Source organism: Peromyscus californicus, unplaced genomic scaffold, assembly GCF_007827085.1.
Source record: "Peromyscus californicus insignis strain IS unplaced genomic scaffold, ASM782708v3 Scaffold_18__1_contigs__length_77618521, whole genome shotgun sequence".
In the NCBI taxonomy this organism is placed as follows: domain Eukaryota; kingdom Metazoa; phylum Chordata; class Mammalia; order Rodentia; family Cricetidae; genus Peromyscus; species Peromyscus californicus.
Window position 1 is genome coordinate 7,314,180 of NW_026294480.1, and position 26,040 is coordinate 7,340,219.

General features: G+C 41.5%; 1 protein-coding gene across 8 annotated transcripts in view; it reads right to left on the reverse strand.

Annotated features, from left to right (window-relative positions):
* Sema5a (semaphorin 5A) overlaps nt 1-26,040 on the reverse strand; it is a 469,252-nt gene that overhangs the window by 43,172 nt on the left and 400,040 nt on the right. For 7 of the 8 annotated variants that reach the window (XM_052743005.1, XM_052742999.1, XM_052743001.1 and 4 more), the window contains 2 exons: nt 18,522-18,539; nt 18,141-18,288 (listed from right to left, as the gene is read on the reverse strand). In XM_052743005.1, coding sequence (XP_052598965.1) covers nt 18,141-18,288; nt 18,522-18,539 — 166 coding nt within the window. The remainder of the gene's footprint in view (nt 1-18,140; nt 18,289-18,521; nt 18,540-26,040) is intronic. The other variant, XM_052743006.1, reaches the window with a different exon arrangement.

Here is a 26,040-nt window from a genome sequence, read left to right on the forward strand (position 1 = left end):
TATAGGGAACACTTTGCATTCAAATCACCCACCAGAAAATAGATGTTTAAATCTATTGGAGCAAGATTCAGAAGGAAAGTCAGATATCCAGATGTGAGGGCACCTGAGTCTTTGCCCTGTTGTGTGAATCAGCAAGATCCCTGTCAATCACCTGCTTTCTTCACTGAACTGATGCCAGGCTGCTATCTTTGATGCAGCTGCTTTCCCACAGAGGATGCACGTACTTAAGATGCTCAGGATGCTTCACTCAAATTTATATACTAAGTACTTCCAGACTTTAAAACACTTTGCATATGGCAATGATATAGAGCAGCTTATTGATCTTTACATTTCCTATAGGATAATTGTCCAAATTAATGTTTAGAGGCTATTCTACATGATGGATTTTTATGTATAAATATGAATTAGAAATCTTTCTACTCTACATTCCTAAAATATAAAGTGGTGGCTAAATAATTAAGTAAACTTCCAAATCCATATTTTAGTCACAGATATCTATCATAATGCTTGTTGTAAGTATATTCCTAATTTTCAGCTGTATAAGACTTCTTCCTTATCTTTGCTCTGCACACATACACACTTTCATATATTAGAGCATAAAGTCTGTTAGGCTGTTCACTCATTTAAGATTATCAAAACCTGGAAATATGAGCAGAAATCTCCTGTTCCAGGATGTTCTTTAAGAAAAGTAGGTGTGTGTTTTCCTTCTAAGTCATTCAGGTCTACAGAAAAGGACCCAGTTCTGATTATGGGTAACTTTGTTGATTTATTCTTTCTTCTATGAAAACACTGCAAAATTTAAGCAACTGTACTGAATTTTTTGTTTGTTTGTTTCAATCTTATCTATCCATTTAGACAAAATTTCCATGGGGTGATGATGAAAAAAATATGCTCCCCCAAAATAGGATTAAAGTGCCCATAAATTTCTTAATTTTCTCACAAATATCCAAAAGTTAATAAAAACCCTTCTTGGTTGGTGTGACTAGAGATGTAAATGCTTACTTGTGGTGCAGTAAACTGTTCTGCTATTTTAGAATGTTTCTCAGGACTTGGTTGCAACCCATAATGTTTTAATCCATGCCTAACTGCAACATTAAAAATGATAGCAGAGAGACACATTATGTTTGTTCAAATGGGAAATATATGAGCATCCATGGTGATACCAGGAGTGGAAAGTCTAAATGGACATACACACACACACACACACACACACACACACACACTCTCACACACACACACAGAGACAGAGAGAGACAGAGACAGAGAGAGACAGAGAGAGATGCATAATGTACAAATTGGCCCTAGGTCATGACAGGCACTGGTGTTAGTATTTATACATCTCTGTGGTTTCACATTACTAGCGAGGTATAACCCAAACTGCTCAATATCTCAGATGTTTCAAAAGGTCTGCTCAACTATATCTCAGTCTTTCCTGTCCTCTTTACCATTGTGCTCACTGATGCTACCTTCAAAAGCTATAGGAAATGCTGTGGCTTCAGGCCTCTGCAACTCTGCTGATGTTGTTGTCTTCTCTGTAATCCATCCCTCTTGCTTACACTTACTTGAAAAGTTCCCTTCTTCTGCATGCTACCACAGTTATCTAGACCATTGGGAAGAAATAATGCTCAATGATCTGTCTGCACAGGCATCTCCTTCGTAGATTTTGAGATTCAGATAGTGGCAATCTGTTTCTCATTCCTCTATTTCTAGCCAAGCACTGCATACTTGCTATTTATCAGCAGACACTTGGCAAGCATCAGCACTCACAGCCTTCCTTCCTTAGTCAAACACGATGCTAATGTGGTCCAGACACCAGAAGACAAACCACAGTTCAGTGTGTGACTTATGATCACTTCTCAATGGTACCCACCAGCTTGGGAAATACTGAATAGCTCTTCAAACAGTCCAAAGAAACAAAGATAAAGCTTCTGTGGGTCAAATGGGAAGAGTCAAGAAGTCCATCCATTTAGAAACTCTTTACAAACTGTGGCCTGTTGAGGCTTAGCATGTTCCCATTCACCAGAGACTACAATATAGAATGACACGTGGCATCTAATGAATAGCCATTACCTAATTGTCTCCAGCCTTTGAGATATGAGCAAAAGAGCTAGCAGGATATGTATCCTCTTGGATAAGCTGTTCCCAACTGTCACTCTTACTCCGTTTACTTTCCCCTGATGCACTGAGTTGTCTGTGGGCTCCAGTATTAGCAGTGAATACTGGCAGGACTGGCAGGAAACGTCACCTCTTTTTACTTGCATTGACAGGTTTCCACTGCTGTAAACTTTTCATGGGCATCCTTCATGAGGTAGGAGAAGCTACTTTTCCTCTCTAGTGCACTTCTTGTTTGTAACTTCTTATGAATGAGGTTGAATTTTATCATGTTTACTCTGTTTATTTAAGTTGCCACAGCATTTTTCCTCTTAGGGTTATTACTGGAAGATTTATTCTTTACATAGCACCCATGTGTCCATTTTGTCACCCACAAACATATCATGAATATGAATGTAAGTGAAATGTGAATATATTCTGTGTATATATGTATATGTGAAACCTGGTAAATTGGTTTTATGCAAGATATCTACAGTCTATACTGCATAAAAGGAGATCCCTTGTGGAGATGTGTGAGAGGGCAGGAGCTAGAGAGTCAGGAGATTTGTGTGGTGCTGTCTGTACTCAGAGGAAAGGGCATTTAACCTTTGTTCTAGAACATGCTGACTGTTGCCAAGACCTAGGCCTGTGGTGTTGGGACACTTGGCAGAAGAGATGTGTTTTAATACATACACAACCCTGCAGATGAGGTGTATTCCCAGTCACGTATCCTAATCCCCAGGGCCAACAGTATTTGACTGTCACTCAATCGCTGGTCAAACCCACACTTGTTACAAAAGGCTTTGCTTTCAAACAAAATTCTCTCTGCTCAGGCTCTTGCAGCTAGCTTTGTTAGTTAGCAGCACCAGCTTTTTAACATCTAATACATTAACCATAGTCCAAAGGTGCCCAAACAAAGGCTCCCAACAATGTAAACCAGGCAGCTATCCACATGCAACTTAAAATGTTGCAACAACTCCTGTCTGCATGCCTCCTTACCTAGGTCTTGGCAACGGCTGCTTGGATGCTCTGGAAAGACCTCGGATTTGCTCTACTGGTCCCAAACAAGGGGCATTTCAACCTTAACTTCTCACACGACACCTAACAAATCACTCATTGTGCAGTTACCTCATACTAGGCACTGGGAGATGCTATGGGTGTTAAGTGAGCCAGGGAGACAGGGGACCTGCACCTGGGAACCTGCACTCTCCAGGAGCTCTGCATCTTGGACGACTAAGACTAGTAGTGAAGAACACACGAGAGTTCTGCCCTCTCTTACCCCCCCCCATCTCCACTTTCTCCCATGAACTGACCTGGAAACAGTCAAAGGCACATAGCTATGATTTAGAACTGACAAGCAAATGCCTGTCACACAAAGAGCCAGGCTGGGAAAAGTCTCTGTTGTAATACTAGTCATGTCATAGATGTTCATGTAGAAAGCCCCTTCCCGCCTCTCTCTTTCCCTAGGTACTTGTGCCTGAAGTTAACTCAGTTCCCCTCCAAATAAAAGCCAACAAAAGAGGAGGTGCAGTAGGCTCGGGTGTCCTGACAGACCCACTTACCCTCTCCTTCGCCATCAGTCAACGGCAATAACACTGGCTTAAGTCAAGTTACAAGGTCCATCAGTTACATTTTTGGCAAAAAAAAAAAAAAAAAATGAAAATCAACCAACCAACGAAAATAAAACACAACAAAAACAGCTACAACAACGACAAACAAAACCCCCAATCTGGAAAAAGTATCAGACAATTGCCGGAATTTTACAAATTTACAGTTGTATAGGGTTGATACAGGCTTTTCCTCACCCAGTTCCCCTGGCCATGCTGGGAACTAAGTGCTGATAATGACAGACAAGGCCCACTGTAGATCAGGAGAGCTGTGGGGACTGGAACAAGCCAGCTAAGTCCCGAGGGGCTATGGGTGGCATTGCATCTGCTCGATGCTCTTAGATAGTGTGGATTACAGAACTCTAAACCAATCCCAATGGGGCAGTATTTGTGTTTCCATTTTAAACACTCATATGTTAAATTCTGGCTAAAAGACATGATATCTGTCTATATCTGTATCTATATCTATACCTATATCTATATCATCTATATCTATATCCATATCTATATCTATATGTGTTTGTTTTCAGCAAGATTAGTGGAGCATGGGAAACCTTCATGGAAATTCCTATTCTGTAAAGCAAGGGAGTTCCTCATTGGACATTGACTGGACCTATAGAGGCAGATTATCCAAAAAGACTCCCTGTGGAATGCCAGTGAAGCAACCATCTGGCTTTCAGTGCCCACATCTCAAGTGGCACCAAATGCCTGAGCAACAAATTGCGTGAAAGATCCCAGGGAGCTCTCATAGTAAAATGTTTCAGCCGCCATCATCTAAATGCAGCAATGAGGGCCTGCTTTCCTAGAGAATTCATTTCATGCACAATAAACATGAAGGTACTAACTCGGTCCTTCCAGCCTTACCTGAGAGCTGTGACCTGTACTGTTCCGTGATGTTCTTAGCAGGTGTTCCTTTTACCAAGCCCCTGTTATTCTTCCTGTTCCCTCAGTAAAGGCACAGATCAGAGTTGGCCTAACCATACTCCAAGCTGTAGCTCAAACACAGATATAATAGGGCTAGCTCTTTGAGGGGACCATGTAGGGCTGGTTGGGTACCAGTGTATGGACCACAGAGAGGGAAGGTATTTGACAAGGACAGAGGTGATGCTCCAAGCACATCTCAAGCCTGGTGTGTTTAAAGTTGATTTACAAGGAAGGGCTCAGACACTGAAATGTGTACCACTATGAAGGGCTAAGAAGGTTTTCATGGACACTCTGTATTACTGATATCGATTTAAGTCTTGTTTCTGGGAGCCTGATACAATCTCGGAAAGTCACTGCCCAAACCATCTATTATTAAAATCAATTTTAATATTCTAAGGCAAAAAAGCTGGTATCAGTGTTACGGGATGGTCCTCTTTGGAATGGCACTAAGTTGCACTGTATATGACATATTTTAGAGGGGCATTTACCTTAAATTTGGTTTTCAATATTCAAAATACCTTTTGAGGTAGCAGACATAGAAGTTATAAGGGAAGTTGAAAATGACAGAGAGATAATGTGCATGTTGTCTACATGTGTGTGCACAAACTGATAGTGCACATCTATTTATGTGTGCAGACACTGAAAGTACATATGACTACATGCATATGTGTGTATGCACACACTTGCACACATGCGTGCATGCACACACACACACACAATTTGATAGGTTCTTTTAAATTCAACATGATTGTGTTCCTATTAAAGGAAAATAATTTAAAGTATGATGTAGCTTGCACATGTTGAAAACATGAAAGAATTTATACTTCAGAAACACTAAGCAAGGACAAGTCAGATGTTCCAACAGTGTAACTCCAAGTACCTTGCAGTGTACAGGCAAAAGGCCTGCTTGGGATCTTGATAAAAGTTGTGAATTACTCTCCAAGATTGAGCGTGGAACATTCCTGTGTGTATCTCAGAACTGTACATGTGATGCTAATAGCACATGGTCTAAATCTCCTTATGGACAGATCCTTCCTACACACAGGGGCCTTGATTCTGCAACCACAGGAGACCCAACCCTCTCAGCTCTCAGGATATCTCTCTTAATTATTCCACTGCATCTGTGACCTCACGATTTTCATACTGTTTGACTTGTAATCTTTTGTCCTAAGCTGGAAAGGAGGCTCCTAGATGTTACAAACCTTCTTTTATCCATCTGCTTCACTCACACAGCACCAATTCTTTACAAAGAGTAGGTATAAGGAATTTCCTGGTGACTAAATACAAGGAGGGTGATGTGAACATTATGCACTGTACACAGGGCAACCAACAGATGTGAATTCATCATGGAGAATTTATTTTTCTTCCTCATGGAAAACTATTTAGAAATGAACAGTAACAGGGGAGGTCACTCCAAGGAGTAGCTAATTTAATTTTCAAAGAAGGAAAGTATAGCAGGCACAGTTCTTTTCTTCTTTTTCAGTTTCAGATGTCAAGGCCTTATCACTAAAAGCTATTAGCAGTTGCAAAAAGATAAGAGAAAGAAATCCATTAAGTAAGTCTTCTACTGAAATTGCCTGGCAAACGCGAGAAGACCCTGCTTGATGTCTGGATTCTCTTTGCTTCTACCCTGCTACTTTTGGCCCTTACTCTGTTGACTTTGAGATGCTCTGATGTGTATGCTTCTGGTTTCAGAGGTGTAATAAAATTTTGGTTAGATTCCAGAATTTCCTTCCTTAAGCTACAGACATTTCTTTCTCCCACAAGATGACAACAGAGTTCTTTCCTTCATGGACTATTTTCTATAGTCTCACATTGAGCAGTTCCTGGGATTAGTAGAGCCTAGGGCAGATGTAGAACATGTCTCACCTCGTAATAGAAGCAAGATGCCAAGTCGCCGTGTGTGGATGCTCCCATCTCTCATGGCGTGGCTTATAAAACAATGCAAGAATGTGACATGGAGTGAGCCAACTCCATCTCCAAAGGTCTTTGTCGCAGCTGTTTCTCTCAAAGCAGAACACAATGAAATCTTGCCAGTAAGACCTCAAAATATCATGGTGTGAAGTGAAACAAGGAGACACTCAATCTCAGAAAGTCAGGTATCACGACACACCACTGGACCACAGAGCAGATCAATTAATCACTTGGATTTTAACTGACAAAGTTTAATTGCTTCTAAAGGTTAACTGGGTATTCCAACTCAAAAATATTAATGAAACAAGCGAAATAGAGCAGCTGTTGCTAGACTTGTGTGTGTGTGTGTGTGTGTGTGTGTGTGTGTGTGTGTGTGTGTGTGTGTGTGTGTGTTCACATTACAAGGGTTTGGAAGCAGGCCTGGGTTGTTAGCATGCCTTAGGATTATTAACGGGGAAGCCTTGAGAAAGAAGAAACGATGGCATCTGTGAAAAATATTCAATGTTTTAAAGCATTTTTTTCATGCTCCAACATCTGTTGCTTCCTTCTTAGTTAATTATAAGTTGCTTTGAAAATTATTATGTATGTGAATTACTTTTAACAACTGAAATTATACATGTTAAATAATCGCACAAGAAGCACAGAAATGGAATGAAAACCTTAAGCAAAATACATATTAAAGTGTATTGTGGAGGTAATTAAACACTGACGTTATTTCTACAACAGAAGAGTGGTCTGCCAGGAGCCAACCCAAGACCCATCTGCAGTGAGATCCAACCTACTCTAAGATCCTCCAGGTCCATCTGCATGTGGGCACTACTGGCCAGCATGCCCTCATCTTTGCCAATTGAGGCTAGTGTTAAACCGCAGTGCTCACACAAACCCCATCGAGACCCTACTGTCCCTGGGCCACTTTGGTTGAAGATCATGAGTGAGTATTTCTCTCTCATTCACCCTGGTTTTAGTATCACCCTTTTCTGGGCAAACGGCTTAATAGTTTTTGTGTAAATGACAGAGAGAATATGGAGAAGAGTCACAATGCTCAGAATGTAGGCATAGGAGCATAAAGTTCAGGCAAACATCTGCTAGGATTGTGAGACACACAGGCCATTCAGAGAGGAAACAGAAGCAGCACAGTAGCACGGGGGATGGTGAAGCTCTTATCAGAGGGATATCTGTTTGCTTTGCTTATGCTTGGTCATAGGAATGATGACCTCTACACGAGATGATATGTTGGCCTCTACAGCTTGGAACCTACAGGGGTCACTGCTTTCTTTGTCTACCTTTTCTATGCACTGGTTGAGCAGAATCAGTTTTCATGTCTCAGAAGGGACCACCCAGTCCAGGCTGCCCTATGGCATGAAAATGCAGACTACCATCACGGCCTCAGTGTGTGTAGCAACAGGATGTACTGACATATTTAAAGATATAGTCTACTGAAAATGAATTCAAGAAGCATCTTCTGTAGGATAAACAGGACTTCCTGTTCTACTAGACTATTCACAAGAAGAGCACCAGGGTCTATTAATTGGAGGTCTACTTGTGATATACGAATATCTCATTAGAAATATGTACCAGAAGCACTGCAAATGGAATCTTTCAGTTTAATTAGCAAATACCCAGTAAGAACAGAAACAGATGAGATGAGAAAACAAGCTCCCAACACGGACATGAGACATTAAATTGACTAAAAGGTCCAGTGAATGTTCTACATAGGTCATCTACAATTAGAATGATGTCAGTAGGGATTAGGTCAAAAATGGAGGATACAACTGGAAAATAAGATAATTTGAGTGTGTTTAAAATAACTTCTTCAGAGTCCTTAAATATAGAGCAAAACACTTCACCTACTCATGTAAAATATTCATGAAATCCCACCCCTTATTAAACAGCTATTGACAGGTGATGGCTGCTAGTACATAGAGACACTCAGTTCTCTTTAGGGTGTGGTCCAGTAGAAGGAGTTAAAGGAAGAACTGGAGGCGAATATGATCAAAATACATTCTATGCATGCAGGAATTAATAAAAAGGATGAATAAAGAGTATATTAAAATAATGTGAATTCTCTTTAGCTGAGCATTGTATTTTTTATGCCTTCATAAGAATCTACTCATTCTGCAGGTGTTATGTATGCACTAGACTTAAAATAGTGAGCAAGCATGAGGAAATATTGTTACCAGGCTTCTGCAACTGAACTTCAGGTATTTTAATATTAAGTATTAGAAAATATCATCACATAATTCATTGGTGAACTCTAAAGGGGAAGTGTGTGTGTGTGTGTGTGTGTGTGTGTGTGTGTGTGTGTGTGTGTGTGTGTGGTTTATATCACTTATACATTGGAAAACATTTTCTTCATGAAAACTCTTTTTAATTAGTTTTGCCACCACAGTATTTGAATCATGGTAGACAGAAAAGAAAAACCCAGCATTTTTTTCTTTACAAAAAGAAAATTGTGCATCAGAGCTTTCTAACTCTATAAATAAAACATTTTTGTGAAATACTCCAGATCTCAGTACCAACAACAATTTTTGAGATTGTAGACGATTATTTATATGTCCTACAGGCAGAGTTGTGATGGATTAATTCCTGTAATCCATCATTTTTCCTTTTCTCTCCATATGTATTATGCATCATTCTTAAACTTGATTGCCAAACTTGGAATGCTAGATTTGAGAAAATGTATACTTCTGTGGCCATCCACCCCACCACTCAATTTTGTGTACTGACATTAACTTTTACAAAATGCACAAGCCTCTTCTAACAACATATGGTAGTTTCATTCCGACAATCTTTCATATTTTTTAAGCATTTTGCTGAGCTATTTCATAACAAAAGAAAGCAAGTTTTACATTCCCATGCTTATGAAGATGTAATTTTCAGTTTCTGCTAGGGATATCAATCATTTCTCTTGAGAATACTTGCAAGTGTAAGTAAATGCCCTTTACAAACAGTACAATGGAATAGTTCATCATTTGATCTTCACCGTGAAGGTCAAGATCATCTCTTTAGCCTTCCTAATAATACATCACATGAAGATCCCTGCACCCGCTCATTCAGTTACAATAGTTGTTAAGGAAGCAGATGCTTTGTCTTATCAGTTATTAAATGACATTAGAAGGGCAGTTTCTTTAAAGGGAAAGAAAAGGAGAAAGCAGTTAAAATGAATTGGATTCAAACTAGCTGAAACACTTTTGATCTCACACACATCAAACTCTATCCTGTGCATAGTGAGGCTAGCTTCTAGGAAGAGAGGTCCCTTACAACCTGCTGTTCCAACTCATGGCTTTGCTCCTGACCCCAGAGAGTGGGCAGCAGCTAGAGTTCCACTGCCTGATACTAACTTCCAGAACAAAGGAGCCTCACCTTTATGTGTCTCTTTCTAAGAATCAAAGTGATCTTGTCTGGACATTCTAAGCAGCTTTTGTTTTTCATGTAGTCAAGGAAAGAAACAGTTTCAAAGGATGGAGAGTCACTGTGAATCTCTAAAAATGTCTGGTGGCAATATGGCCTAATAATAAGTACTCACAACTACTTGATGGATGGAAATTTCCCAGAAGTCTATGGGACATTGCAAGGCAGGAGGGCCCCAGCAGACTTTAATTCCAACCATTGAATATTAGCGTCAGAAACTCTGTTCTTATTGGCTTGTTCCAGCAAGCTTGGAATCTCTTTTCATAAAGTCAGATGTGGCAAGAAGCTTAAGCAAACCATCTTTCTTCATTGCTTTGGAAAGGCAGTTGGCATTTTACAGCCACCTTTACCCAGGTGGCTCTTCATGTTGAGTCTTCTCTACAGTCCCCAGAGACTCTGAGATGCAACTTGGTAGCATCTTTCATCCAGGAGATCCATGAATACCTGGAGCTTTTAAGAGGTACCTTCTGGCTTCTCTGTTGCAAAAGACAATCAGGTCCTTGTTGTCCACATCAGTGACCTCAATAACAGGCACCCAAAGTGGCTTTTCCCTCCTTATTCCTTTCTCCATTTTTTCTTCCACATTACTGTAATTTTATCTTTCAAATAATCTTTCTGCTCTAAGACCTCATCTGGATTCCTGTTCTAATTTACACAGAGCTCAAGCTAAGTTGCTATGCTTGGCGCCTCTCAGTAGCTAACTGTGAACCATAATAGGATTTGAAATGAAGTGTGGGGCCGTGATGTTTCTGAGGTTTTGAAGAAGTCATTAAGATTTCTAGCACTCCGAACTGGACTGGAGTGGCACCAAGGGTGCACTCTCCATCTCCAGGGATCCGCTAATGTCCATGTGGTGTGTAACACCTCCTTGGAATTCTGTAGTGCACCACCTGCCTGATGCACGCAGTAGCTTCAGGGGAGAATGGCTGAAGTAGGTATCTGGTGGTTCCTGACATTTATGCTTTTCCTAAGAACCAAAGTTACGTGGCTACTCTTGCGCTACTGTATGATTAATGGTTTTTCAGCCTTTCACAATGCTCACCTCATCAAATTTGATGCTGATCATACTCAAGTGGCTGAAGCTGACTTCTGTATGTTGGGATGGAACAGGACACCCAAGTTCTTTGCTCATTTCAATTACTTTTAAGGTATTGGATGAGGTCACACAGTGCAGAGGAGAAACACATGGGTTGTCAGAGTAAATACCTGGTCTTGAGCCTGGACACACAGCTGGACCCAAGCCACCTTTGTCTTTTGGTGTCAAGTTTCAAGATCCATAGATAGGTATTCTAACATGAATTCCATATCTCTGAGCCACTGAAATAAGTAATAACTTCCCTTGCAATTTCATTAAGCAAAACCCACCGATAGCAATTATGGTGACAAATAATAGAATATTATTTTTATCTATAATTTTCATTTGAATAGAATTAGAATTAACTAGTTGATTGTAGGTATCAAACTTTATTTAGGAAAATTGCCTTTTTAGGTTTATAAAATGGTACTGTCTTAAATCATAGATAAAATTTGTTATGTCTAAAACAAAAAGGTCTTTGAGCTCATTAAAGAAAGGCTTCCAGACACAGCCAATGGCAGCCCCTGAGAATAATATAGGCAAGAGGATTCACTTGAATTTCTGGGGCAGCAGATAAAGATTCAGAAGTTGATCTGGTTTCAAAGAATTGTCGTTATCAAGTAGCCCAGGCAAATAATGTAAACTGGCTGCTGGAAGCCAGGGCTTGCTGTTTAGGGTTCAATATGTAGAGGGAACCCAAGCAAACCACAGTGTAGTAGAACACTCGCAATGCACCTCCTGGCAGGACCTCTCCTTCCATCCAAGCAGGACCAAGGTTTCCCAGGCAACCATTGTTCAAGACAAGGAGGTACCTAACATTGCACAAAGAACACTAACTGTGCTCACTTTCTGTTATTTCCTGGGATGATCAACTGATTCAGAGAAAGGGATTATGTTAACTCATAGTTTCAAAGATTTCAGACTCTTGTTAGCTGGTCACCCTGGGTCCTGAGATGAGGCAGTATATAACAGCAGGGCAAACAGAGGAGCAAACCTCATGTTATGGAGAGGAAGTGGAGGAGGGAAGAAAAGAGGGGTCCCCAGTATCCCCTTCAAGGACACAATACCAATGACCTAACCTTCTCCCATAAGCCCTAACCTCTTTAAGATTCTATGACCTCTAGGTAGCACCATGGGCTAAGACGTGAGTCTTCATTACACAGACAATTTCAGCGTATTTAAGACCCAAGTTATATTACCGAACTCACTAAAAGGAACCAACCAAGCAATTTTCAATCCCTGTTCAAGAGTATAAACTTCAGTCTCCCAGGTTCTCTTCCTGCCTATTTGTGACACATGGAAGTGGTACTGTCCTATTTGAAGAAAAATAAATAATGTTACAGAGAAAATGTTGTAACTACATGATGTTTTAGCCCTAAATGTTAAACAGGTGTGGCCAACCATTTTACCACCCTAGGAAGAAGGAAGACATTTTTCTTAGTATAGATATTGACTTATCTGCACAATGCTGTAATATTGCTATCTGATCCAGAAAAGGCTGGAAATTCAACAACAGATATCATTGTCCCTGATGTCAAATTCTGTCAGAGTCTAACAAACTATACCAAAGAATTCTAGAAAAAATTTGATGAAATACTAAATTCATATTACTAGATTATTTACACTCATCAAAATGTTAGTAGTGTCAGAAGTTGGGATGAAAATATTTTTAAAAACAAAAGTACATAGCTGGTTTCTAGTGTCCTTCAGAATATCGCCAACTTAGAGACAACACAATTATCTTAAATTTTTGAAAGCACACGAGCAAAGGAAGACACACAGCAGGTCGTTGTGAATCGTAATCGTGAACAAGCACCAGAAGACGAACAGGTGACACCGTGTGCAACTCAGACTTAAAATAACAAATGTCACAAACGACATCTACAATCACGTCTGCTCTGATCATGAGGCCCTCAAAACTGAACTGGTTTGCACATTTCTGGCCTGAGGGAAAGTCTATGGACAGTCTAGAAGTAAATAAAAACTAGAGTTCAAGGCAAACATAGACTGTGCCTGTTTAGGCCCTTTCACCCGGAATGGTGTGGGCTAGGAGCTAACACTCCCATCCCCATCCTCAGTCTTGTGTGTTCTGGAAGAACCAGCATACACAGGGACTGCTCAGGAACAGGGTAGAAAGGACGGACTGGGTCTTTCTCTCCCATCTACGGGGCTTCAGGGACTTCACTGGTTGTCCATGGTTCTCGATTTCCTCATTTGGGAAATAGGGAATATATGAGATGTATTTTGCAGATTCCAATGTACTAACATAAAAACAAAGGCTATGTGATCCTGTCATTATTTTGTCCATCAACCCCCACCTAAGTTCTACTTGCCAATTTCACTGGCTTCTGAATTGATTCACAGTGCCATTTCTGGATAAAAACATACGTGAGGGTGTTCAGCCATCTGTGATTAACTGTCACAGAATCCCTTTCGATGGTATTAATTTCAAGGTCTTTCTTCTTGACCTTACAGGGCCCTCTGTGACCCTTTCTCACATCTAGGATATAACTATGTCCTTTGTTCTCTGTTGATATTTCAGATCCTAGCTCCTGGCCCATTGCTTCAGCCTTTGTGTGGTATTTCAGTAGGAAATACAATACAGGTAATACTCAGCCTGGTCTATTCTTTGAAAAATTCCATATTTTTGCTGTATGTGAGGCTGCCTTTATTTCTCCCTTATAAAACATCTACTGCTCTTTGAGGGTTGCATTACTTTAAGAAGTGGCCATACTCATAAAATACAGCTTTTGGCACTTTCTAGATTCTTTCTTTCCTGTGTTTTAATCTTTACCCAGACCATCAGTTTGATATTTTTGATATGAATTCATTTCCTTTTAATTTTTATTCTCATGACAATTTCCTTATCATGTTGCCATGGTTGGAAGGGAGAAGCAGGCCATTATTATTACTAAAACTCAAAAGTGTCTAAGGCAAGGAGCTATTGGAAGTGGGTCGTTGCTGGGAAGAGAGAACCATTCTTTATTCAGAATGCGGCCTCTGGTAGTTTTCCCTTACTCCAGTGGATGGTCCCACACCATGCACATATGGGCAACAGTGACTGGATTTAGTAGTAAAGGCACAAAGCTACACAGAGAAACCCTGTCTCGAAAAACCAAAAAAAAAGGACATAATTTTGAGAAATAAGGTATATTGGGGAATATGGGAAGAATTGGAGGGGATAAGTAAAGTGTATATATATTTCATTGTACACATGCATGGAATTCTCAAAATAAAGAACAAATTAAAAGAAATCAATGGTGCTTATGAATGATAGATTAAAGCACAAACACAAACCAAAACAGAAAAAAAAATCCCCTTTTCTTTATTTTAAGATATGGTTCATAATAAATAACAACAAAGAAAAGTCAGGCTTTTTCTCCCCCAAATACATTACATAATGAAGCCTTTAAGTTCTATTTATGTCAGAGCATTAGATATGGTCTAGTTATCTACAAGATTTGCTGGCATCTTGTTATTGGGCAGGTTCATTAACTTTTCTCAAGTTGAGCTTGCCCATCTCCAGGTAGAGGCATGAATGAAAAACACCTCTCCTAACACAGCAAAAATAGAGTCTCCATTTTATTTACCTACAATGCAATGTGTGACATACAGGAGGTGCTTAATAAGAGAGAACCATGATACCATACAGCAAGATTTCAGGCTATCATAACATATCTAAAGAATAACCCCAATGTGTGCAATGTGATTCAATGTAAACAGTTACCATTTCAGTCAAATGTTTATTTGATATTACACAACGTCACAGTTACCTTTAGCTGTCAACTTGACATACATCTAGAGTCATCTTGGGACAGGAAACCTCACTGAAGAATTGCCTACATCAGATTGGCCTGTGGCCATGCCTGTGAGGCTTTTTCTCAATAGGTAATAGTGTCCATAGTGTCCCAGACAGTGTTCGTGTACAGACACTGGACAGGTGGGACTGAGTGGTAAGGTGGCTGAGCAAGCCACAGAAAGCAAGCTAGTAAGCAGCATTCCTCTATGGTCTCTACTTCAGTTCCTGCTTTGTTCCTGGCTTACCCCAGTGACGGAGTATGATCTGAGAATTGTGAGAGGAAACATTATCTTTTCCTCCCCAAGTTGCTTTTGGTCATGGTGTTTATCACAAAAACCCCCCCCAAAAACAACAACAATAACAAAAAACAACCAGAAAGCAAACTGGAGCATATAGTAGGCTAGACTGTGCAAGATCTGAACTCTAACAATATTGTGCTCATTAGTTATTATGCAAACAGGTAGAGATAAGGATAAATATGGGAAAGACAGTCAACACAAATTATTACTATGTATATGTTTAAAAAGTATGTTTGTATATTAGTTTGAGATCATTTAAAACATGACATATAAAATGTGTTCTGCTGTTGTTAGATTATTAAACGGTGCAATTTTATTTCTTTTCTGACTAGGTGTTGCTGCCAATAATGGTAATGACATTACTTTCTGTGTGGTTAATGTCCATGTTGGCTTTGGCACTAGATGAACAAATGAAAACACAGTGTATCATACATTATCAAGCCTCAGTGTTTCTCAGATGCTAGAGCCCTGTGGTTTACCAGAGGATGTCTACCCGAAGATGTATACAGCAGCACTCGGTCAGGTCTCCAGGAAATTCAGAAGCAGAGTGTGAGTGGGTGGGCTCTAGGCATACACCTAGCTCTCTCAATTGCCCTATGAAGCATAGACATCCAGAGAGGAGCCCAGAAGCCCCAGTGATTCATTGGCCTGGAGCTGGGTTCTAACTGCATTCTCTGTAAGTGTCCTAGTGTCCAGGTACATCACATTACAGGTTCATCAAAGAGCTTAGTCACCAGGGAGGGACACTTTTGGACACGATCAGTCATTTGGCTGGAAACATGTGCCCCAGGGTCTATAGAAGGGATGATGGAGTCATAGAAGCATTCCAGACACTGACTTGACGCTTGAGGATACAGAATCTCGGAGGTCAGTGAGCATGACTCACGTTGATATATGAGGTCTAGGCCTCTTCCTCTCTATGTCAAAAATCTGTCCCTCAAATATGCCCGAGTTTCCATGACCAGAACGCTCCACCATAAAAATAAACACCAACATTTTGGAGAAACTTCAGTGTTTACATTTGAAATCAAATCTGTCACATACACTGGGCATGCTTTGCTTCCATTCATAGGCCTTTCTGAGAATCAATCTATATGTAATGTTATTATGGGCATCAACTTACAGTAAGAATGCTGTACATTGCTTTCTGAGCTTTTTTTTTGTTTTTCGAGACAGGGTTTCTCTGTGTAGTTTTGTGCCTTTCCTGGAACTCACTCTATAGCCCAGGCTGGCCTCGAACTCACAGAGATCCGTCTGGCTCTGCCTCCTAAGTGCTGGCATTAAAGGCATGCGCCACCACCATCCGGCACTTTCTGAGTTCTTTAGTCTGCAAAGTGTTTAGAATGTAGGTATATGATTAACTCAGAGCACTCCTTTCTTGGTTTTCTACAGGAAATGTTATGTGCAAGGACGGAGCCCACACCGATGGCACAGCAGGAGAAGATGAATTATTTCAGCAGAGAGTAAAGGTTTTCCACTAGACATGCAAGGCTCCAGAGATTTGCATTTATGTAGGTATAATAACTAATTTTAAATTTTAGCACCTGAAATGAATTCTATCTCTCTCATCTTTCTATCATCATCATCATCATCATCATCATCATCATCACTCTCTCTCTCTCTCTCTCTCTCTCTCTCTCTCTCTCTCTCTCTCTCTGTCTACCTATCTATCATCTATCTATCCAACTTACCTATTCTATATGAAGATTTTTCATAGTTTAAAGTGAGCTCAGGATCACTAATGTATCTGGTTAACAACACTACAATAGTTTTACCACTGTGAGGCGGAAGAAACCTACTTGCAAATCCTAGTAAGGAAAGCCTCCTTGTCTAGCATAAGACCGGATACAGTGCCTCGTAACCTTCTTCCTGTCCCCAAAGTCCCATTGGCTTTCTGAAGTTGTTCTAGTTGTATATTTCACAAAACAAGCTTTACAGCAGCATAAAAGACATTGGTTAGCCCCAGGAAACAAGGGATGGAATTATTAAAAACCTGACTGTGAAGGCCATGGAGAGAACACCAAGCCGGCACTTCCCATGGTGAGTTTCTCCAGCCAGTATCCCCACCATATCTCATGCAGTCTGTGGCCAGCATGGAGAAAGTAAGCACGGTGAGCTCCCAGGCAGACTCAGTGCTCAGCCACCCTAACAGAAAAAGCAGGGTGCACAACAATGGGCCTTTAGAAAAGAGCCCATCCAAGTGGAATTTTATTTGACAGTTTAAAGTGTTAAAAGAAATATGAACTGCTAAGACAGAAGAAAAACAAAACCATTAAGTGGTCTTTTATTCTCTCTGATGTGTTATCAACTCACTTTGAAAAAGGTGCCAGTTTCTCTGTCACCACACAATGTCATGTCCACATTACATTCTGTGTGCCTGGGAGCCCAGCAAAGGGTAATTCATTCCTTTCCTCAGACCAATTGCAGTGACCAAAGTCTTCTAGGTGCAAGATTTTTCCATAACTCTGTATTTAGAACTGGAAAATTCTTCAGTTTATTCCAAATGTGAATACTTAATTCAAGTACTTTAAATTTCCACCATGCTCTCCACATTCTCATTAACATGAGACACTTGCATGCCCTCTAAAGTTTCAGAACCTTGGGGACTGGAACAAAACAGATCTAGTATTTAAGGAGCATTTAATGTTTATAAAATATATAGTGTCTGCAGAATTGACATTTAAAGAGGAGCTAGTGTGTGAGATCACAAAAACAAAACAAAACAAACAAAAAAACAAGAAAAGAAGAGCATTCAGTATCTGCCTACTTCATGTCTATACATCATGCAGGTTCTGCAAAGTACAAAGGTTTGCAGACTATCCAGTGCAAAAAACATCCAGTATTGGCAGTCGGTTAAGTGTGAGCACAGTCCCCTAGTCAGACAGCCTAGTCCTAATGTCTACCAAGAGTGTTAAGCATCTAGTGTGCTGAGAGCATCTTGCGTGTGTAGAACATCCAGGAGGTTTCAAGTCTGGGTCCTCAGCTCTGGATTGTGGGTTGGGAGTGAGGTGGTCACTTACCACATTACATCCTGCACAGTCAGGCCCATTTTCACAGGTCCTACGACGGGCTTGAATGCCACCTCCGCACTGGGCCGTGCATCGCTCCCAAGGTCCCCAGCCTGTCCAGAACACGTGTGGCGGGCAGAGCAAATGTTCATTGCAGTATCTGTAACAAGGAAAACCCAGAGGAAAAGGAGACAGTTTAGTGTCACAGGAGGCCACTAGCCATATTGCTTCCCATCCCTGTGCCAGATGTTGGACAGATGGGCATGCTCTGCATGAGAGGCTTTCTGTATCTGGAGTGCTTGCACCATACAGGAGGCAGAGGGGTACTGGCCATGCTGAGTGCGCACAGACAATGGGATACATGGCAGACAGCGAAGAGAATGCTGAACTCACAATGCAGGATGGAACTTCCTGTGCAGCCAAGTAAAGGAGAAACAAGACAGAACAAAACCCTTCAATAGACACCCCAAAACAAGAGCAAACAGAAAGTATCTAGGTAGGACATTTATCTGCTAGGCATAAACATCAAAAGATAACGTCGGTTATGAATTCAAAGCCAGCACAGCTTTGCTTGGAGTTTCTTATCTTTCAATCAAATAAGTTGACAATCTTCTGAAGACAAAGACTTAGAGCATAAGCTTGGCCCGAAGGCCCTGACACTTGCTACTTAGCTGATGTTTTTAAGTTTTTCTTTTAAGTTCTCAGAACAACTTTAAGTGATTTCCAGTCAAAGGGCCACAGATTGCTAAATATCTGATTACTATATTTTTACAAATGTCAGGACTACTTTACAGTAGTTAATTTCTGCACTTCTATACATACATCCACTTTGCCAGTTTTGAAGTTGAGTGTCCCAGCTGGTCTCTGGCCCTCTGATGACTTAGGTTTCCTGAGGTCTTTAAAACTGTGTATGCAATGGAGTGAAGCGAAAGAAAGAAACACACAAACACAGGGGAAATGGATTGGCGTTCTACAAGCGATCGCCGATACAGAGGAAGAACTCAACCTTGAATGCAGTCACATTTAACGGCAACTTGGGTGATTTACAGGATTATTTACATTCATTTGTCCATCTACTGAATCCAAACTTCGCCTCTCGGGAGGATCAAAATACAAGACTCTTTCCTCATATCTTTCTCACTTGCAAGGCCATCTTCTTTAAGAAAGAGGCAACAAAGATTCAGACCTACGGGCCTAAGCCAGTGACCTTCATGTCACCATTGTTAATAACAAGTGGATTGTGTGGAGTGCTATGCAAGGGGAGTCGCAGAGGGATTGCTGAACCGGTGCTCACAGTCTCAGATGAATAAACAAAGTCGATACACTCTCAAAATGTGCACAGCGCAAAACACCATCACGACTCACAGTGATACTGCTATCATTCACAGGACCCTGAAACTGCACTGGACACTCCAATTGAAATGCATTCTGAAGTAGGAAAGGAGAGAAATGGTGACCAGAAACCATGAAGGGAATTGTGCGATTTCTCAACAGATACTCTGGTAAGGTCCGGTGTCTTCCATAGAAACAGATGGAAACCTGATGGAGGATAGGAGACTTTGGGAATGAGTACAAGGTATGAAGAGGAAAGGCCAAGCTGAAAGATGATGGTGGGATGAGGGGTAGAGAGTACTTACTGGAGTTTCGGATGTTGATTAAAGGCACAAAGAGAGAATCAAGCAAGAAAGGTGACCGTGTTGAGAGGAGAACAGAAAGAGATGACACGCGATAGAATGGTCCACCTTTGCCAAACAGTGAAAAACCAAAAACCAAAACAAAACAAAGAAAGCCTCATAGAACTCTATGAGCAAACCAGCACCGCCAGAGTGAGACCGAAGACGTCTCATGGCATCTCATCGCACTGGTGGCCAAAGCCCCCAAACTTGAGAAGCTCTCTGCGTTCACTCTGGAGTCTGAACCTCAGGGGCGGCCACGAGCAGGAAGAGCCAATGTAGTAAACACTAACCACTGAAGTCTGCGCTGCAGCAATGAGAAAGAGAAACACTGTGGGTTAGCTAGGATGCTGGTGGAGAGGTGGGGAGGGTGAGAAGTGGACGGCGCTGGGCACGGTGGGAACATCTTAAAGCAACTGTGTGAATGCATAGAAGAATAGCCAGTGGAGTCCAGAGCCAGCACTGCAGTTCAGGGAGAAGCAGTGGGCAACATCATAGCTTAAGGAGCCTCTAGATATTTAAGTACTACCCAAGGTTAGCATCTATGAACTTGGACATATGGAATAGCCAGTGGCTCTGTGTATTTTTTACTCTTTGTCTTTGCAGTATTTACCCTAGAAAAAAAATACATGGTATTGTTCTAAAGATGGTGGCACACACTCCTGATGCCTTGGCTCCTATGGTCAAAGCCACTGGATACTCTTATAGGTCCATCTGGAGAAGGAGGGATCTTCTAAACAGGGAAGAGAGAGAAAGGGACAGAGACAGAAAGAGGCAGAGAAGGCAAGAGACAGAGACAGAGACAGATGTAACACGAATTATGAAATGATCTTATTAATAAAAAAAAACTGGAGCCAGATATTGGGGTAAAAGCTGAAAGATCAGAGAAACAGAACATGCCACGGCCAACCCCACCTCGCCAACTCCTCAGCTGGTCTTGTTTCCTCAGACTGAAAGCCTCTGAGTCCTCATCCGAATCGATCTCAGCTGAACTGCTTTAGCCAGTGGCTTACCTCGACAAAATCCTCACTTTAATGAGATCAAGTTCCTGTTTCCTCATGCCTTATATACCTTTCTGTGTCCTGCCATATTACATCTTGGGATTAAAGGCATGTGTGCTTCTCAGTACTGGGATTAAAGGAGTGTGTCACCACTGCCTGGCTCTGTTTCCAGTGTGGCCTTGAACTCAGAGATCCAGACAGATCTCTGCCTCCCCACTGATAGGATTAAAGGTGTGTGCCACCACTGTCTGGCCTCTACGTCTAAACTAGGGGCTAGATAAGCTTTATTGGGGTGCACAATATATCACCACAGACACTGATAATCAGAGACATACATATACATACGACAGCAAGAGAGGGAGAGAGAAAGAGAGGTGGGGGAGGGGGAGAGAAAGAGAGAGAGAGAGAGAGGTCTCTAGATATAATAGTGAATTAAGAGAAAAGTAAGGACTTAGAATTTTCTTGTAGCAAGTCTCTAAAGAGGTCTGGAGTAACAGTAAGTAAATATTCATGTATATGTTGGTGCTTGGAGAGTTCCAGGAAAGAGCTGCTATTTATTTTGAGAACAGGTTTTGAGAAGTCAGGAAAACTCAGAACATTTCACATTTAATTCAAAATATCCACATGCAGTTCACAAGAGGGAGAACAAGAGAAAAGAAGACATCTCACACTTATAAGCCAACTCACTGATATTTAAATGTATGAGTTCTTTATACTGCTTTCCCCTAGTTTCAATTTTCAATGAACACAGATGTGGGAACTCACAGGCACACACACACACACACACACACACACACACACACACACACACACACACACACACACACACACACCAGAAAATGCAAAGGAAATCCTACTAAAAATGCCTATAAAGTCCCTGACTTTTAATAAAGAGCACAGTAGCTGTGCTACCATTTCCCCAGAGCAAAATAAATCAGCATGCACAAATACTTTCTTGTATTTGCCTGCAGCAGGCCACCTCTGAGAATGCTCAGCATGTTGTTACAGTTAAAAATCTCCTGCAAGGTCACCTGTGCATGGAACTCTGGACTTTGAACTAGTGTTAACCAACTATGCCTTGGGCTGGGACTTAAGGCCACCAACAACCCACTTACCTTTTCTCTCTTTCTCGCTCTACAGTTCTCCTGTGAAACAAACTACACAGAGATTTGTAGAGGCAATAGCCTGTAACAGGAATGGTCAGAGGGAAACAGAAATGGCTGGGCTCTATCTTTATGAAGAATTCCAACTTAGTGGGGTTGTTTGGAGGCTGGACCCTGCCAAGGCCCCCGGTCTGGATTCTCTTCAATGATGAGACACATGTTTTCTTTCTGCGCCCCCTTGCCTAACCCATGCTCCCACAGGCAACCTCCTTAGTGAGCTGTACAAGCAGTAGTGAGAGAAAGCAGCTACACTGGTATCTCTGGTATCGTTATTAATTATGGATAAATATTTGCCCGATGGGTCATCATTTGGTTCCCATTTCCCCAGTCCCCTGGCTTTTAAAACAACAGGATAATGTCTTTAACATATTCCTGGCTCTATAGGGTCTTCAGTGTCTGAAAGCAGGAGCCACAGACACATTTTATGGTGCATTAAAAATTAGGATTTTCATTTTTCTCATGACTGCTGTTATTTTACTTATAAAAGCTTACTAATAACCTAACATTGCCTCTCTATAAATCATCGTTTTTTTTTCCATAAACCTACTTTCTCTAAAAATAATGGCATTTGTAATTCCATTGAGGCTAGATTCACAGCACTGATGCTCTCTTCTCCTCATATTTCCTTCTAATCTGGTTGAGCCTATGCTAGTTCCTCCAGACAATCTGCGAGCCCCACCTCACTGAGGCCTCTGAAGGAACTGTTTTTCTTAGTTCACATTTCCTGGCTTCACAGGACCATACTGGAAGAATTAAGTCTTTTTTGGCACCAGAGAACCATGCATCCACTAAACACACCATGAGGTTTAAGATAGCACACCAGGAAAGAGTGGTAACTTTGGTATTAGGCATCACTTTAGCTCATCACAGAACAGTAACATTTCCAATAAGACAAGAATAAGATACATTATTATGAGTCCCTGAGACCCTTAACTTGATGACCTATTGGGCAGTCTCTGATATGAGTTCATGCTCTTTACCTTTCAGAACTCACAACTCGCGTTCTCCCTGAATATGGGTGAGGCTTATCACTTACAGGTACCAGAACAGGTGGCTGTCACTTCTGTGGTTATGTCACATAATATTATAATGGCTTTATTTCAAGAATGCTTCCCTTTCTGGCTTTAAGGAAGCAGACAATGGGGTAAGTTGAGGAGGAGACAGATGCACCAAGAAACTGAAGCCCTCAGCCTGACAGCCCAGCAGACGTGAAGGCTGCCCACAACAGTATAATTAAGGAAGCAGACCCTGGTCTACGTGTGCATCAGAGGACAAAGCCATGGCTTCTTACTCCAGCCTCCCGATAACCTGCATCCACAATGGCAAGGGGGTTGTGTCCAGGCCAGGAACTCTACAGACACACAAGCAGCTTTACACAGTAAAGTGTGTAGTCATAACGTGCACTCTGAAACAAGCCAGGTATCATGGAACACAGTGACAATGTGAGAGGCACCGAAAAAAGCATTGAACATGGCTCTCAGACCCAGAAACAGGTAGAAGGGAGGATTCTGAGAAGCAGAAGCACAGAAAATTCCCAGTCACTTTATGTGGAGTATTAGAAACTTAGACATTGTAGAAAGTGATGGGTATAGTGGGTAGCCATTCCAGCTCTGATCTGGAAGTTCCAGCCCCCATTGGGGCTTCGGTAACTGTCACATCTACAAGGCGGGCTGAGAGAGGACCCTGAAGACCCAAGATCTGGATGGGCCAGTTCTCTTGGTTCCTGGACCCTGGACGCTGGAGGTAGACCAAGCAGAGCTCTCCAGAGAACACCGCTGGACTGTGCCACACCTTTCCCAGACCCTGTTACCTATCCCTTCACTTGTAAGTTACCCCACAAAATAAACCTCCATTTTTACTACGTGGACTGGTCTTAATAATTTCACCAACAGACAGGGGCGAGCCTAGAAGGAAATAGAATAAGAACTACAATGGAACAGCAAAACAGACAGCTCACCATGTGGGCATTAGTGGAATCTAAACCTAAACCACTTCTTCATATCAAGTAGGATGGTCCAAACCCAGCCCAGCAATAATAAGCATTGCTGGGAATGTAGAAAAGCCAGAAATCTTGTGCTCTGTGGTGGGAATGGGCAATGTGAAGCCACAATGGACAGTAGTCTGGTATCCCTCTGAAGCAGAACATACAATGTGATCATCCACTCGTCGTTATTTACAAAAATAATTGGAACAGGGACTTCAACAAGCCAGTGTTCATTCTAACACTGTTTAAATAGGCAAGGGGAAGAAATGACCTCACTCCATTGATGGGCAACTGAATAAGCAAAATACAATTGTATGCCACACATTCACAAAGGACTCGGTTCTGATCTAAGCTGCAACATGGATGGAGCTTGAAAATATTATGCTAAGTAAAGCAAACAAGACACAAAAGGGCAGGCATTACAGATTTGCAATTACATGTGATACACACAATATGTAAATTAATAGGCAGACTAGTCAGCAGGGTTTCCAGGGGCCTCGAGAATGATGGTATGGAATATTATTACTTAGTGATAATGAGAAAGTTTTGGAAATGGGGAGTTATGATTTTTTTGCACAATAATGCGAGTTTAATTAATGTCAATGAATTCTGCACTTAAAATGGCTAAGTGGCTAATTTATGTTGTTTATATTTTACCATAACAAAAAATGTAAAAAGAAAACGGGACAGTTTTTTTTTCTTAGTAAGTAGTTAGTAAAATGTGACTACAGAATTCTACAAAGCTTCCAAAAGTGTCATCTATACTGATGTGAGAAATAGGACATAGAAGTGTGAAGGAAGTTACACAGATGACGACATTTCAAGGCAAAGAGTTGAGTTGTTACTGGCTTCCTGCAGCTCATAGGACAGAAAGAGAAAACACAAGGGGTGGACCATAAAAAGAACAAGGGCCAGCTGGTACTTGGATTAGACTTTGCTGATGGCAAAAAAAAAAAAAAAAAAAAAAAAAAAAAATCTAAAACTAAGAAATAGTTCCCAAGCACTCAAGAGCTGTGTCTTAGTTCTCTTGATGGGAAGAGCCACCATGATGAAGGCAAATTACAGAAGGAAGCACTTATGGGGACTTGCTTACAGTTTCAGGGGTTTAATCCATTACCATTATGGCAGGAGCATGGCAGCATGCTGGTAGGCATTGGAGTTGTAGTTGAAAGCTACAGCCTGAACCATAGGCAGGGAGGAGAGAGTGAGAGAGATGGAGAGAGGAAGAGAGGGATGGAGGGAGGGAGAGAGAGAGAGACAGAGAGAGAGAGAGAGAGAGAGAGAGAGAGAGAGAGAGAGAGAGAGAGAGAGAGAAATGGAAAGATTTGGCCTGGCATGGGCTTTTAAAACCTCAAAGCTCACTCACAGTTACTGACTTCCTTCAACAAGGTCCACCAAGGCCACACCTCCCAATCCTTCTAGTCCTTCCAAAGAGTTCCACTCCTTAGTGACTAAGCATTCAAATATATGAGTCCACAGGGGCCATCCTTATGCAAACCACTGTCTGCTGTCAGGGAAAGCTGGAGCATGCCTTTTTAACTTCCTGAGGAAACCTTGGCAAGACTGAAGATTCTATTCAGACTGCCAGTGTGCATAGAATCCATGAGAGTCCAAGAGCAAGGGTATGACTCAGGGATCCTCTTCGTCACCCAAAGGAAGCCTGGTAAGGGGTATGGTGTTGGGAACCTTGCAAATAGATGAAAAGCACTCTGTAGATAGAAGGGAAGGAGTGACTTGAGGACAGAGAATTGTCTGTGATAGAATCTAAAGTGACACCAGTGAAACCTGCTCCATCATGCTACAATCCCCTTCTCTGCAGAGTGGGCATGGCCCACGATGTCCTTCTTCCTAAGCCACTGTGGCCAGATGAGGCTGTGTCTTGTGACTATGGCAATCAGTTCATAAGTTCAGTTTGTGATGAGCTGGAGGCCACACCAGGAAGGCTGGGTTGTCAAGGGCCTGGGGCAGCATCTGGCTGACAACATAGGAGCCTTGGCACGAGGTCCCTCTGACAGAGTGCCGCAGTGATTGTAGTTGTTTTTGTTTGGGTCACTGGAGCCCTGGTGACAGAGCAGTAGAAAACGAACTCAA